Source organism: Mugil cephalus, chromosome 7 (genome assembly GCF_022458985.1).
Source record: "Mugil cephalus isolate CIBA_MC_2020 chromosome 7, CIBA_Mcephalus_1.1, whole genome shotgun sequence".
NCBI lineage: Eukaryota > Metazoa > Chordata > Actinopteri > Mugiliformes > Mugilidae > Mugil > Mugil cephalus.
In genome coordinates, this window is record NC_061776.1 from 3,082,038 (window position 1) to 3,097,131 (window position 15,094).

General features: G+C 43.2%; 1 protein-coding gene across 2 annotated transcripts; it reads right to left on the bottom strand.

Annotated features, from left to right (window-relative positions):
• Positions 1–2,919: 2,919 nt before the first annotated feature.
• Positions 2,920–11,972, bottom strand: LOC125011011 (CYFIP-related Rac1 interactor B-like). 2 transcript variants are annotated; one of them, XM_047590003.1, is made up of 12 exons: positions 11,816–11,954; positions 10,048–10,235; positions 9,038–9,111; positions 7,847–7,968; positions 6,051–6,156; positions 5,810–5,946; positions 5,475–5,552; positions 5,253–5,369; positions 4,740–4,819; positions 4,215–4,341; positions 4,020–4,090; positions 2,920–3,927 (listed from the first exon to the last, which is right to left on the bottom strand). In XM_047590003.1, exons 3-12 carry the CDS (start codon positions 9,108–9,110, stop codon positions 3,858–3,860), a joined length of 981 nt encoding a protein of 326 aa, XP_047445959.1. In that variant the 5' UTR covers position 9,111; positions 10,048–10,235; positions 11,816–11,954; the 3' UTR covers positions 2,920–3,857. The 2 variants fall into 2 exon arrangements, with proteins under 2 accessions (XP_047445959.1, XP_047445958.1); XM_047590002.1 differs by lacking the exon at positions 10,048–10,235 and having other exon boundaries at positions 11,816–11,972.
• Between the last annotated feature and the right edge of the window lie 3,122 nt (positions 11,973–15,094).

Here is a 15,094-nt window from a genome sequence, read left to right on the forward strand (position 1 = left end):
GCTAGCAGCAGGATCTGGTGTTCAGGTTTGGTTCCTAATAACTACAGAGATGAATCTTCATATTCTGTTTCTTTATTCTATAATCACTTCCTGGGCATCAAAGGTGCTACGCTAGCTGTTTACCTCAGTCTTTATGCTAAGCTAACCGGCTAAAATGAGTAGCTTCATTAAAGTTGTTTATGGTGAAGGAGTCTTGACTTTAGGAGATGATCCAGGTTTTAGAAGAAGCTGGAAAGTCTCTTGTTCTCATCGTTAACTTATTGTTTCTTCATTATCTGTTCAGAAACAAACTCAGAGACATGATGCAGATTTAGGAACAAGACTGAGTTGAGGTCTGCTTTATTTTAGAGACAAAACTCAGATTTACAGAAGAGTTTTAGGCCACAAACGAGGAACAAATGAGAGGAGGTCGATTTTTTTTATCCTGAAACGTTAAAATACAATGTTGAGAAAAACGTCGACGTTCTGAGACTCTAACAACCAGAGCATGTGACTGTTAGAGGCTAATAGAAATAAATAGATAAATAGATAAGGAAATGAATGAATGAATAGGGCTCCTCCATAGTCCTGAGTCTGGTTTCAAGATGTTGTAGAAACAGTCTCATTCTCAGAAAGTCGACTTTATTCTCTTTTTTCTTCGTATTATCTTTTCTCAAAGTGTTGTTCTTGTCATAGTGGCCCTGATACTGGTGGATCCACCTGTGTCCTGGTTCTGATAATAAAAAGGTTTATTTTTAAGCCCAGAGGTAGATTTGACCTGAATGGAGTCGGGTTTTATCTCCACCTCAGAGGAAAGAGACACAGACGGTGAAGTAACGTTTTCGGGCTGTGTAGTGGGAGTAGTAGTACTATTAATAGTAGTAGATAGTATCAGCGGTTCCACGGAAACCTGGTGTGGTGGGAATGTGCTGCTTCCAGTCAGCTGTTCCACCCTGAGACGGACCAAGAGGACCACTCCAAGAGGGCTCAGACCTGGTCCAGGGACAGGGTTTAGATCTGGTCCAGGGAGAGGGTTTAGATCTGGTCCAGGGAGAGGGTTTAGACCTGGTCCAGGGTCTGAGGGTTTAGATCTGGTCCAGGGTCGGAGGGAGGGTGGACTACATGAGTCTGGTCCGTCCACATGGATCCGTTCAAACATTCCTCCGAGCTGAGCCACGTCCCCAGAGACCAGGAGGATCAGGAACATGAGTTAATCTGAAGTCAACCAGCGAGGTCACTTTTATTCCTCTAGTTTCTAATAATCCTCACGTCTTTTCCCATCCTCCTCTCTCTTATTGTCAAACTGAGCGACTTTAAAGATTCAGGAGCAGGAGCCATCGTCTCTGTAGACTGAGCGTTTAGCAGCGCTGTGGTTTAAAGCTGGAGACGCACCGTCAGCAAAAAACACCAAACACAAAATATAAATAAATAAAACAGACAAGAACTAGATCCTGTGTCAGACTTCTCTGTCTGTAGCGTCATGAAAACAGAAGTAGAGCGATGAGTCCCAGAGAAGATTTAAAAATACCCGGAGAAGAGGAAGAAGACGACGACTCAGTCAACGGGAAAATCAGAGAAGGAGGAAACACGAGGATCCGTTTATCTGGGGAAAGACTTCATCCAACTTTCTTTCTTTGCTCTAAAACAAAGAAAACATTTCACAGTAAAAAGTAAAGTAGTAGTAGTAGTAGTAGTAGTAGTCGTAGACCGGCCTCCTTGAGGTCAAACTGGTCCTGAACTGAAGATCCTTCCACCTGAGACCTTCACCAGAGTAATACTAATTATTATCATTATTAAATAGCTCACAGGTGGAAGAGGCCTTCACTGACCTCCAACATCATTAAAAACACCTCTTAATACAACTGTAACATCATTTGGATACATGATACAACAGGTTTTACCTCATAAGTCAGATTAATGTCAGTGATTAAACGAAATAATCACTTTCAGGACGTCTCCTCTCACTCACCACATACGTCAAATCCAGCAGAAGCTTCAACGTTGACCAAGGAAATTACAAAAATATAATAAAAGATGTGAATATAATTCATTTTATTCAACAGAACCCGCCGATCCTCACAATATCCGTCTTTTCCTTCAAAGTATGACGTGAAAATGTCTCCGTCCACGTTGGCCACAGAGAAAACCTCAGAACACCAGCTAGAACCGGTTAAAGGACCAGACTCATGATGAGTTTCAGGTCCAGGAAGATTCTCTGATTCCAAAAACACAGGACGTCTGAAATATGGATCGGATAAAAGCTCCAATGCTGAAAGAAGAAGCACCACAGACAACTGGGAATCATGTAACAAGATTAATGGGAAGATATTAAAATGGAAGTTGATAAAGTTTAGACCAGCAGAGAAGAATCAAATAAAACAAATAAATATGAGCTAAAACAGGAAATAAAACCAAGTAAAACTGTCAATGCTTGGATAATAAAATCCAAGATAAGAACAATGATTTAAAATCAGCTTTGATGTAAAATAGTCGACTGGTCCAGAGTTTGGAGTCTCCATCGGCCCCGGTTCTGATCCTGGACCTGTAGGAGGCCCAGTAACATCTGGTCTGTTGATCTCAGAGTTCTGGCTGAAGTCATTCTGACACTGAGACTCTTAACAAGTAGTAATACATTTTAAAATGGACCCTAAAATGCGCTGGACGCCAGCGTAAAGAGGCCAGTACCGGTGTCATGTGGTCTCAGCCTGTAGGTGGCGCCCTGAGGACTGGTCCAGTTAAAGTCTAAATAAGGCATGAGTTTCCTGTCAGAACGCTCATGTGCAGGGAGGGAACACACTTTGTTTCAGGAACGTTTGGAATAAAACGGGCCCAGACTGAAGTTTGGAGACGAGCTAAAATAACCTGCGACGTTCAGTTAAACCAGCGCTGGTTTTTATGGTTTTCTGCTGATTCTGGTTCATCAAAGACCAAAGACTTTTCTTAAAAACGTAAAAACTTTATTTTTGGCCACACAGACGTCACGTCAAAACAGTTAATGCAATAAAATCCCTGATAATGCAGCGATAACATACAAAGCACAGATAAAAGCTCAGGAGGATTTTCCAGTCGGGCGTCCCAGGGATCGGGTTTCCCCTCGATTCAGTACCGATCGTCACAGATTCAGCAGGGTTTCAAAAAACACACAACATACACGAAAAGAGGATTAAATGTCTCTACGTCTGGTTCATGGTCAGAAGTTTAACCAGCTGGTCCCAACAAACCTTCTCCACCAAAGAACCAGAAACAAACAGGAAACTCTGAGCTGAGGATTAAAGTCTGAACGACCGAGAAGAAAACGATTAGTATCTATTTTATCTATTTTTTAAATTTGAATTGTTTTCCTGTCTTTATGTATTTGTTCCCTGACATGGTTTGTCTGTGTCTTTCAGGCTCCAGCTGATCTGGTTTCAGCCGTTCGTCCTGTCAATGAACTCCAGACGTCGGAGGCTTTTTTTCTCTGAGGTAGGAACTGAAGCCGAGGAGCTGGAGTTCCTGGTTCTGGTTCTGGTTCTGGTTCTTGGTGGAGGAGAAGTGGAACCAGAGAATCAGTCAAAGCTGCGTTCAGGTCACGTCAGAGCTCCAGCTCCACCTTAAAGAGGGAGGTTTGTAAAGGTGCTCGTACGTAGGTGAAGGGTTGATCGTTTTCTGATTTTCTGACAGCGGCCTCCAGGTTGTAGCTGTAGAGATCAGTGCAGCCTCCAGGTGGCGCTACTGTATCACATTTAATAATGAAGGTGAGCTGGAGCAGGTTTAGATTCCTGTAAATCTGAGGTGACTTGAACGCAGCTTTCTGTCTCATTTCTTCCTCTTTTCTCATTTAAGAAACAAACAAAAACACGATATCTGAGCTGGAGGTCGTTCAGTAGTTCCACTCGGAGTTAATTCGACTGCAGCATGGTTTTAATCTGCTTGGGGGTGGACTCGTCGTTCAGATGTTTGGTCGTGTACCTGCAGAGGAGAGGAGAGGGTTAGGGGCTTGGGGTTGGGGGGGAGGGGTTTGGGGGAGGGGCTTGGGTTTGGGGGAGGGGCTTGTGACAGACCTGAGAGCGTTGAGCAAACCCTCCACGCTGCTCGGCGGCTGCTCCTTTAACACTCTGATGCTGCCTTTCATCTGGAAACAAGAGACACCACAACAATGAGGGCAGAGGCCCACCAGCTTCGCTAACTGATGCTAACCGATGCTAACTGATGCTAAGTGATGCTAAGTGACTGCTGTTGCATGGCGGTCGACCTACGTCTATGTTGGACGTCTTGACGAAGGCTCCCGCCGGGTGGACGTGGTCGTAGAGGATGATGACGCCGACCATCACACGGAGGCAGAACAGAATCGTCTCCTCACTGGCAAAACGACTGCGATACTCACTGCAGCGACAACAACAAGCAACACACAGCTATGAACAACCAACAACCAACTACATGTTCTCAGAACCAACTGGTACAAATAATAAACATGGACAAGCAACAACAAACAAACAATAAACAACAAACATGAATAGTAAATGATAAATAACGGACCAAAGTATAAACACAAACCATGGACAACAACAAACAAACAATACAAACATAAACAACAAAAACAACATAAATAATAAACATAAACAATGAGACTAAACAACAAAGAAGCATAAACATTAGTAGAAACAACATCAACAACATCAAATATAAACAAACATAAACAACAAATGTCAACACAAACAGAGTGGATGTTGTTCAGGCTGTAAACACGGTAGCGATGCATTCAGGGACATGTCGGGACTCACGGTGTTTCCAGCATCACTTTACAGACGCAGGCCATGGTGCTCAGACAGTCTGTCGTGTTTTCTATGGGCACATCTGGATTCTGAACATCAGGACAGAGAAGAAACATCGTCACTAGTGGAACTAGTTTAACTGGAGATGGGGCCACAGCGACCTCTGCTGGTGGTTCAGGAGAAAAACACCACGGGCATGAAGGTGTTTGATTTAAATAAAAACAGCTTAAACCAATATTAACCATCCTGAAGTTTGGATTATTCAAGGAAGATAAAAGAAAACTCATCACATAAATGACATACAGTAATAATACAGTAATAATACAGGGCCACGCCCCTTCTCCTAATAATAATAATAATAATAATAAAAATAATAATAATGTATAAACTGTATTCTTGCATCTCTATTTCTTGTAGCTTTGTTCTTATGCTAATTCTGTGTATTTCTTTGCTTACACTGTTGTGGTTGATAGATTTCCTGTTTCATTTTGCTGGACAGAAGAATTAAACGCTGTGACTCACATCTGAGACGAACTTCGACGTGGCGTCGCTCAGCGTCTTCAGCATGGGCGTGGCACTGGCGTAAAACAGAGACATCCGATTGGCCAGCTCGTTGTTGACCTCATTTCCTGTGTCGGACTGAAGGACGAGAAGACCGGTTACCATGGAAACACATCGTCCACTACGGCTGTGATGGTGATTATTGTTGTTGTCGTTATCATTATAGATTGTGTGACATCTTACAGACACGTTGTTGATTCGCATGCGACTGATGGTGCGACGGTAATAACTGAAATCATTCTGGATGGCTGGGTTGGTCATCTGGAAGAGAAGAGGAGGAGCATGAGGAGAAGGAGGAGGAGGAGGAGGAGGAGGAAGAGGAGGAAGAGGATGAAGAGGAGGAGGAGGATGAAGAGGATGAAGATGAAGAGGATGAAGAGGAGGATGATGATGAAGAGGAGGATGAAGAGGATGATGATGAAGAGGAGGATGAAGAGGAGGAGGATGAGGAGGAGGAAGAGGAGGATGAAGAAGAAGATGAAGAGAAGGATGAAGAGGAAGAGGAGGAGGATGAAGACCTTGAGCTCATCGAAGCGCAGTGTGAAGTGCATGATGTGAGCGAACTGTCGAGCCAAAGCTTGTTTCTGCTCCAGATGTTGAGTCGGGGTTGAACCAGAACTGGTCAGAACGTCCAGGAGACACTGGAGACTGGACTCTGGAGGACAGAGACAGAGACAGAGACAGAGACATAAATGTAATAAACCATCGTTGATTGATTGACTGATTGACTGATTGATTTATCGGTGGCTGGTTGTTTACCTAGTTTCTGGGAGAACTCGTAGAAGGTCTTGAGTTTATTGACCAGAGGAACCACAGCAGACCAGGCCTTCTCCTGGACCCCCTCCACACTGGGACTCTGGATGGCCTGAACACACACACACACACACACACACACACACACAGGATGTCATGCCCTTTCACAATAAAAGCCTGAAGAAGGAACACAACAGGAAGAACCAGAAGGAACGTTTCCGGTCTTCTTCTAGAAACTCTTCATTTCCTGTCACGTTTCTTCTTCTCCGGTATCTATTCAGTCCCTTCTGGTCTGATCTGTGTTCGCCCTCTGGTGGACGCTTCCATCCGTCTCCCTTTGACATTTCTGTGCCTCCTGACCTGGACTCTAGTGAAGCTGGCATTTATCTGGAGGAACGTTGGTCACAATCCTTCCCTGAAATTACTAAACCGTTTCCTGAGGGTGGTTTTTGTTCCCTCCACTCTGTAACTTCCACTCTGCAAACAGGTGGGACCACGTTGGACGTTAGAAATAAGCTCCCAGAGCTCGGAGACGCCGTCTTCTTATCCGCGTTTCAGATTAAAACCCCTCTTCTCTGGCTCCATCCTCGTTGCTTTAAACACATGTTGGTGTCTGAACGCAACAGAAAGGCTTTAATCCTCCCTCTGCAGTTTAACTGATGAGCAGAGCGTCACTGCTTTGAAGGTCTCATGTGTGAACGGATGTAAACGCTTAGATCACAGGTGTCAAACGTGAGGCCCACAGGCTAAAAGTGGTCCACCACAGGGTCTAGTCTGGTCCAGGTCTGCAGATTACATAGAAGTTCACCAATGAAAATAACTCACAGCTAATAACGCTAATAAGGCCTAGCGCTAATTTACCCACTGCTTCATTCAGAGACGTGGCCAGAACACAACACTGAGACCAGGACTGGACAAAACCAGGACTAGACAGACCCAGGGCTAGACAGAACCAGGACTAGAGAGAACCAGGACTAGACAGAACCAGGACTAGAGAGACCCAGGACTAGACAGAACCAGGACTAGACTTAACAGAACCAGGACTAGACAGACCAGGACTAGAGAGACCAGGACCAGAGAGACCCAGGACTAGACAGAACCAGGACTAGACTAGACAGAACCAGGACTAAATGGACCCAGGACTAGACTAGACAGAACCAGGACTAGACAGAACCAGGACTAGACAGACCAGGACTAGATAGAGACCAGACAAGGACCAGGATTAGACTAGACAGACTCAGGACTAAACAGACCCAGGACTAGAGAGACCCAGGACTAGACTAAACAGAACCAGGACTAGACAGAACCAGGACTAGACAGACCCAGGACTAGACAGACCCAGGACTAGACTAGACAGAACCAGGACTAGACAGACCCAGGACTAGAGAGAACCAGGACTAGACTACATGGACCCAGGACTAGACAGACTCAGGATTAGACTAGACAGACCCAGGACTACACTAGTCAGACACTAAACAGAACCAGGACTAGACAGAACCAGGACTAGATAGACCCAGGACTAGTCAGCAGGCAGACATGAACCCAGATGACATTTATTTATATTAAGAAATGTGATTTTTTTAAAGGATAATTTACTAAATATAAACATCTCCTAATTTCCTTTTTCTTCTTTGCTCTGAAACAAATGGAATAAATCTGGAGTCGTTACTAATTGATGGGTTATTGTTGTGTTTCGTTACTGGTCCAGTTCTGGCCCCTGAACTAGACTGAACTTGAACCCACCGGTTTAAGTGAAGCTAATACGCTCTCCTCTACACGGACCCGTCGGTCTCCTGAGTTACCTGTCGGATCTCCTCCCCTGCTCCTCTGTAGGACTGGAGGTCTTCCAGGATGACCCGGGCCTCCTCCAGAACCTGGTTCACCTTATCCCAGATGTCCGTCTCCGACTGTGAAGGTTGAGCATCTGGAAACAAGACGAGAACATGTTTAGGAACCTTTAAAATCATATAAAAAAGAAAAGGAAGCACTTTGATTAAATCCCCTGGTCTCTACGGCCCTGGTCTCTATGACCCTGGTCTCTATGACCCTGATCTTTGTGGACTCTGGTCTTTGTGGACTCTGGTCTTTGTGGACTCTGGTCTTTGTGGACTCTGGTCTCTATGGACTCTGGTCTTTGTGGACTCTGGTCTTTGTGGACCCTGGTCTCTATGGACCCTGGTCTTTGTGGACCCTGGTCTCTATGGACCCTGGTCTTTGTGGACCCTGGTCTTTGTGGACTCTGGTCTTTGTGGACCCTGGTCTCTATGGCTCAGACTTCAGTAACACTGTGTCTTAGTTAGTGATGAACTAAAATATCTTATAGATCAGAGATTAGAAACCACCAAGAAAGTGATAACATCATTCTGATCTCATCCATCAACCCCTGAACTAGACCTGGACCAGACCTGGACCAGACCTGGACTAGACCTGGACTAGACCTGGACCAGACCTGGACCCAGAGCTTCTAGAAACACCACAGAGCTCACATGTTCTCCAGAGGTTCTAGTGAAACAGAACCAGGTCCACTCTCCATCTGGACATTAGGGTCAAACCAAAGAACCCAACCCACGTTGGGTTTTTACCTCTTAAAGTGAATCTGGCTCCAAAATGCTACTGATTCACTACAGGAGGCAACGTTCACACAATTCAACCTTTGGACATTTTATTTCTCCTGGACATCATCACATTCTACCATTGAGCTCATTATACGATCCAGAAGAAGATGGAGATTTACACATGGAACTCCCCAGGACCCCAGCCACCAAGGCTACATGCTACATAGCAATGCTAAGCTACCAGCCACCAAGGCTACATGCTACATAGCAATGCTAAGCTACCAGCCACCAAGGCTACATGCTACATAGCAATGCTAAGCTACCAGCCACCAAGGCTACATGCTACATAGCAATGCTGAGCTAAAAAGGCTACATGCTACACATCATTGTACATTTACTTATTATATACTTCATTAGCCAGACGTGTGTGTGTCTTACTCTCAAAGTCCAGAAAGAAGTTTCCACCGTTGTTGTCGATGTCTCTGGTCAACACCTTGATCAGGTTCCCCATGCTGTGAACACAAACACCAAGAACAGATTCAAGGATCAGCATCAGGTTCTATCCACCCATATACGCCCACAGGTTATATTTATCTTTTCAAGTTCAAACAAAGGTTCAGTGTGAGACGTATTTAGATTTGTTTGATAAATGTGAGTCTTTGTGTTCGGGTTCAGCTCAGAGATGTTTTATTTATCTTGTATTTTCCTTCCAGATGTTTAGAAGGTTCAGATGAAGCTCCAGTTAATTATGTCTCAGAGAATCAGAAGCAAACGTCCATCGAGTCGACTTCATCAGCGTTTTCTAAAACAGTCTGGATCAAACCAAGAGACGACCTGAACCCAGAGGAAGCTTCTACAACCAGAGGCCGGATCTCTACCTGATCCTGGAGTCGACTGCGTCTAAAACCAGTTTATAAAGAGTCGCAAACCAGCCTCAAACCCAGAATAAATCCAGAGTCCTGATCTGATCACCCTAGTTTGAAACTGAATCCACTGAAGAACCGTGGAAAGTTCTACAACAACCAGTCTAACCAGGAGTGACTCCAAAACCAGGTTCAGGTCCTGGTTTAAACCACCAAAACCGAGTCCAGTGAGTATGAAACTGTTTCTAAACCAGAGCTAAAGGAAGTCTGCTGCCAGAGCCCTGTCCTCACGGAGGAAACCGGGTCTGAAGCCAGTTTATAAAGAGTGTTGAACCAGAACTAAACCCAGAGTCCTGGTCTGAACGTCACAGAGTTAATCTGGATCACAGGAAGAGACGAACTGAACCCAGACGCGGCTACGAGTTAGCATCACATTACCTCCTGTGCTCTTTCTGTGCCATTAGCGTTAGTTAGCTTAGCTTAGCTAGCGCAGCATTCACCAGAAAACAGAACCGTTATTTATTCACTGATCTCCCTGGCGTACCTAATAAAGTGGCCGGCCCCAGTTAACCCAAACAGACAAACCTGGCTTCCACAGAGAATCCTGCTCTTCTTTCCTCGGTGCTCTTTCTAATCTGGTTTCTAATCTGGATTCTCTTGCTTCCAAGTGTGAACCCGGTTCAAACTAAACAAATCTGGATCACGTTTCTGCAGCAGTTCTGGTAAAAACTCATCCAGCGGCTCCTCGTCGGCGTCCCGGAGTCGAGTGTTTGCTGCAGCGCCGTCGAGTCAGAGACAGAGAAAAGAGGAAGTGATGAAGTCTCTGAAAGTTTGGCCTAAATTTAAACCAGAGGAAGTGAAGCAGACTGAGCCTGGTTCAGGTAAGACGCAAAAGAGAGACGCGAAAACAAGCGTTCATTCAGCAAAAGGCTGGAACCAGAGCCTCTCCCCATGATCCAGCCCCCCCACTGCCCCCCCCACTGCCCCCCCACACCAGGAGACTAGACCAGAGACTCAACCACAACCAGTGGGAACATGTCATCGTGTTGAAATGTGACGTTTAGACTCAAGAGTCGAATCTGAGGCCTTACAGTCACATTATTAGAGCAGAAATCACAGCTTTAACCTTTCAGCTCAAAACTAAAACACAAAACGCTGAAAATACGACTTTTAATTCAAACTAATGAGACGTTTCTGAGCTGCTGCTGCTTCGTGTTTTATCTGGCTGAGACCGGAGCCGTTGGGTTCGAAGTGTAACAGAAGTCACAGCCGCCTCAGATCTGCAGACTTTCTCACTTTAACACGTTTTAAACCGTTTCCCTTTTCACTAAACTCTGACTGGGCTCGTTCTCATGAAGCTGTTTGAGACCAAGTTAAAAGGTCAGTTTGTAACATGAGACTAAAATAAAAGGAGTGAATAAAATGAACTCGGCCCAGATGTTTGACCTCAGTGTGAATCCAGTTTTCATTGGTTCTGGACGTCACATAGTGACTGAGAGTGAAGCTGAGGAAGTAGAAGCACTGAACCTTTAATGTGACACATGGATTCATCCTGTTATTAATGAATGAATGAATGAATTCATTAGCCCTTCAGCTTCTCTTAATCCTGTTCAGTGTCTGTAAAATGACCTTTATGGTCAAATTCAACACGTCTGGTTCTTAAAAAGGTAAATTATTAAAAAAAAGTTTTTCAACGTAATTATGACCTGAAAGTCTTAAAAACAAGACACATTTGTGACGTTAAAAGTCAGAGTCTAGCTGTAAAAATGTGTTTTTATTATTGTTTTATTCTTATTATTGATGAATGATTCCTCAGGTTCTGCATTAAATCCTCCAGCCTCTGTTTAAACTTTAATATGTTTAATATTAATCCACCTCTTCAACTATTTACTGTGTGAAAGCTTCACAGTCAGTTTATATTCACTAGTGTCTATTTCATTTTATTTTCTATCTTTTATAACCTACATGTTTCTGAAACAGTTTCCACAAATAAATGTTTTCTTCATGTTAATCTAAATGTTGTGTTTCCAGCTCCAGATGAGTCCAGATGTGTCTCTGGTTCTGGTTCTGGTTCAGTTCTGTGGTTTGTCCTCTCTGTAGGACCTGAGCCTGTACCTGGTCTAGGTTGACCAGCCTCCTCCTGCTCCTCCTGCTCCTCCTCCTCCTCCTCCTCCTCCTCCGTGTCTGGATGAAGCTCCAGGAACTTTTCTCCTGCAGGACCTGACATGTCTGATCAGAGACCAGGACCCACCCAGAGGACCCAAACCCTCCTCCTCGTCCTCTGTCGGCCCTGATCACAGCCTCCCCCCGCTTCCTCCCTCCTCCCTCCCCTCCTCGTCCCCCTCCTCCTCACCTCCTGTGATAGCGGATCGATAGGGTCCGGCTCGGCTCGGCTCGGGTCGGTGCGTCCTGGCTCCGGTGCGTCCTCGGCGGTCCAGGTGTCTCCCTCCCTGCGCGCTCTGCCTCCTCTACATGCTGGGTGAGTGCGAACCCGGAAACAGGCGCGCGGCGCCGCGTTAACTATAAAAGGAGTGATTTCCTCAGGAGGAACTGAGGCCCGGACCAATCAGCGGCCCCGCTGCCCCTGGGCTCCACAACGACCCCTGCAGGAGCCCCGGGCCACGGCCTGAGCCACGCCGAGGAAACACGGGCGCGTTTATCGCCACAGGAGCGGCCCTGAATCCGGTCCAGCTCAGGATCTGGCCCTTAATGACGTTTAAAGGAGCACTGAATGTAAAATAGAGAAGTTATTTATTCATTTCATCTATTTTAAATCATTTAAATATGAATAAAAACCCTAAAGAATAAAGAATGTTCGGATAAAATGTGAATACTTCATGATGAACAGAATAATCCGGTCTGGTTTCTATCTTTTAAACCAACTGGACATAATGAGCTGAGACTTTTCAGCCTAATTTAAGGAGTTCCTGGTCTTTACGTGAGATGTCAGAAGAAACGGCCTTAATCCGACTTTAACTGGACAATTTAAGGTCATAGAAACACGTTACTGCGACTAATGTCAGAGTTCTCCTCATCAGATTAAGAAAAATACTCATTTACATCCACAGTTTAATGGAGCTATGCTAGAAATGAAACTTTCTGAATGTAATAACATGTAAACTGGAACATCTCCTCCTCCACACTAGGGGGCGATATGTGTCTTGTCAGCGGGTTAATACGGCTCCTTTCTGGTTGGTTGATCTATTACGTCTAATAGTAAACAACTGGAGTCGTTCATGTGTCAGATGGAAAATAGTTCAGCTTTTTAATCACACACTTCTGTTGCAGATAGGGGGCGCTATCCCTCAGGTTCTTCTACTGGTGTCGGTACCAGATCTACTTTCCCCGAGTATCTGGAGCTTCCAGGTTGACATCAACTATATGTTCAACCTGTTTAATGGCAGCACATTATTCAAAGTAATAAAATGTCAAAATAATTCAAGTTAATCCATTTATTTGGATATTAGAAGTTAAAAAATACAGCTTTTATTAATTAATCCGAAGAATAAAAGGATAAAACAAATCGATAACTTGTTCTGGCTCAATAACAACCGCTAACTGCTAACTGCTAACTGCTAACTGCTAAAACTGCTAACTTCTCTCCTGCTTCTTCCTGTCGTCCAACCAATTATAAGACACAACGTCAACATCCCTACAGCGTCCACATGCCAGCGCACACATTATCTAGTTAAAGTTTAATTTAGGCAAATACATGACGGAGAAAATCTATTTCCAGTCTCATTATCTGAGTATTTTAATCAGATAAGAAGAACCGCGATGTTAGGCCATGACCTGGATGACTGAGAACCTTCAGACACAGTCGTAATAATGTGGTTACATGAACTTAAGTTGTCCAGTTAAAGTCGGATTAAGGCAATAATTAGTCTTTAATGTTGTTATGAGAACATGAGAACACATAAATAACAGTAACCTATGGTGTACTTTTATATTTATCTCATTTTCACTTTAACAAGCTGTTTATATTTGGCAGAATAAAAATTTTTCTATTTAAAATGTTGACCTGCTGTTTAAATTATCTTTTATTTCTATTTTAAGTACATATTATTCTATTCTATTCTATTCTATTCTATTCTATTCTATTCTATTCTATGAGCCAAACAGTGAGATGAGTCTCAGTTTAAAGTCGTGACTGTTTCTGTTTAACTAAAAAAACACGTTTGTTTGAATCCAACACGTCTAGTTCTTAAAAAGACGAATTGTGAAAAGTTAAAATATTAAAGTTAAAATCACGTGTGTGGCTTTAAAAGTCAAATAATTTAACTTAATGTCTCACTAGTTTGAATTAAAAGTTATAAATAAAACTTGTCGTGTATTAATCTTGATTTAAAACTAAAGTTGAACAAATATTAAGTGAAAATTGGGACTTTGTTTTAAAAGATTCAAAGATAATCAGTAAAAAGTCTTTTAGAGTCACATTACTAGAAAAACATACTTTTAAACACAGGAAGTTTTAACTTTAATGTGACGAAAAGTTAAAGAATACGACTTTAAAGACGTTAAATGTGAAATTAACGGTTTAGTTTTAACTTCCTCAGAGCCTGCGTCCTCATACGGGGACGTTACTTTTTACTGTGACAGATTATTCTGCTTCATTTAAACTTTTATCCTCATAACTCGATGCTAGTTGGAGCAGAAACGTAACCAGGGTGGACAAAGGCACAAAACCTGAGTTTTACAGTTAAAACGTGTTTGTTTGTAACCCATAAAAACAGTAATGATCCTTGTTTGAGGACGTTGGGACTTCATTCTGCTTTTGCTGAGCGACATTCAGACTGAGAATTAACAGTGTGAAGTTTTATTTACATATTGTTGACTTTATAATTATACTCATATAGTATTTGTATTAATAATATTATTAAAAATGATCTCGGTGTCCACATATGAGGACGTTTTTTCTAGTTCACAGACGACGCTCAGTGTTTATAGTTCTCAGGTTCTACTGAGCTTAAATAAAAACAAATTAAAGATGCGTAGAAACTAAAGCTCAGATCTGAAAGTTGGATGAGATGATGGTTCATAGTTTAACTTTATTTCAAAGCTAAACTTTAACAGAAGTTAAAGTCGTGACGTTTAAAGGTTGTGAACTATGAGAGGCGCCTGTTTTATGGTTTATAATAAACTAGAAACCTCTTTCTAATCCAGTCATCTGACTGTAAAGACACAGATTTCATCTGTAACTTCTTTCTGTCTCTTTCTTCTCACGTCTCATAGTTTGAACTAATAACTGACCTTAACGTCTCGTAAAGACACAACTTTACTTTTCTCCTTTGTCCCTGATTCGATTAAAGAAGTCGTAGTTTTGACTCATCTCGTAATTCAGCCTGTTTCACTTTTGAAAGGAAGTATAAAAACAGACGCAGGGCGCTGAAAGGAGAAGTACAAATATATAAAGAGCGTTACATATTTAGAGCTTCTACTATGTGTGAAGAGAAGAACAGAAGTGTAGAGTGAGACAGAAACATGACGCCTTTAACCTCTCAGGAACAACGGCCTCAGCAACCAACAACCCGCTGCTGTAAAGAACAACAACTTCTTCATAGTTCTACGTCTCTTCTAGGTCTAGTTTTTTACCTTTGTGTGTTATGTGCAGTTATTACTGTTTTTACTACTG

What these genes read in the sequence shown, in the direction of transcription:
- LOC125011011 (XM_047590002.1), bottom strand. Translation starts at nt 9,110, where the DNA reads ATGGGGAACCTGATCAAGGTGTTGACCAGAGACATCGACAACAACGGT. An exon ending in CAGGGGAGGAGATCCGACAG is followed by an intron (nt 6,157 to 7,846) that starts GTAACTCAGGAG and finishes GTGTGTGTTCAG; the next exon opens with GCCATCCAGAGTCCCAGTGT. An exon ending in CGAGTTCTCCCAGAAACTAG is followed by an intron (nt 5,947 to 6,050) that starts GTAAACAACCAG and finishes TCTGTCCTCCAG; the next exon opens with AGTCCAGTCTCCAGTGTCTC.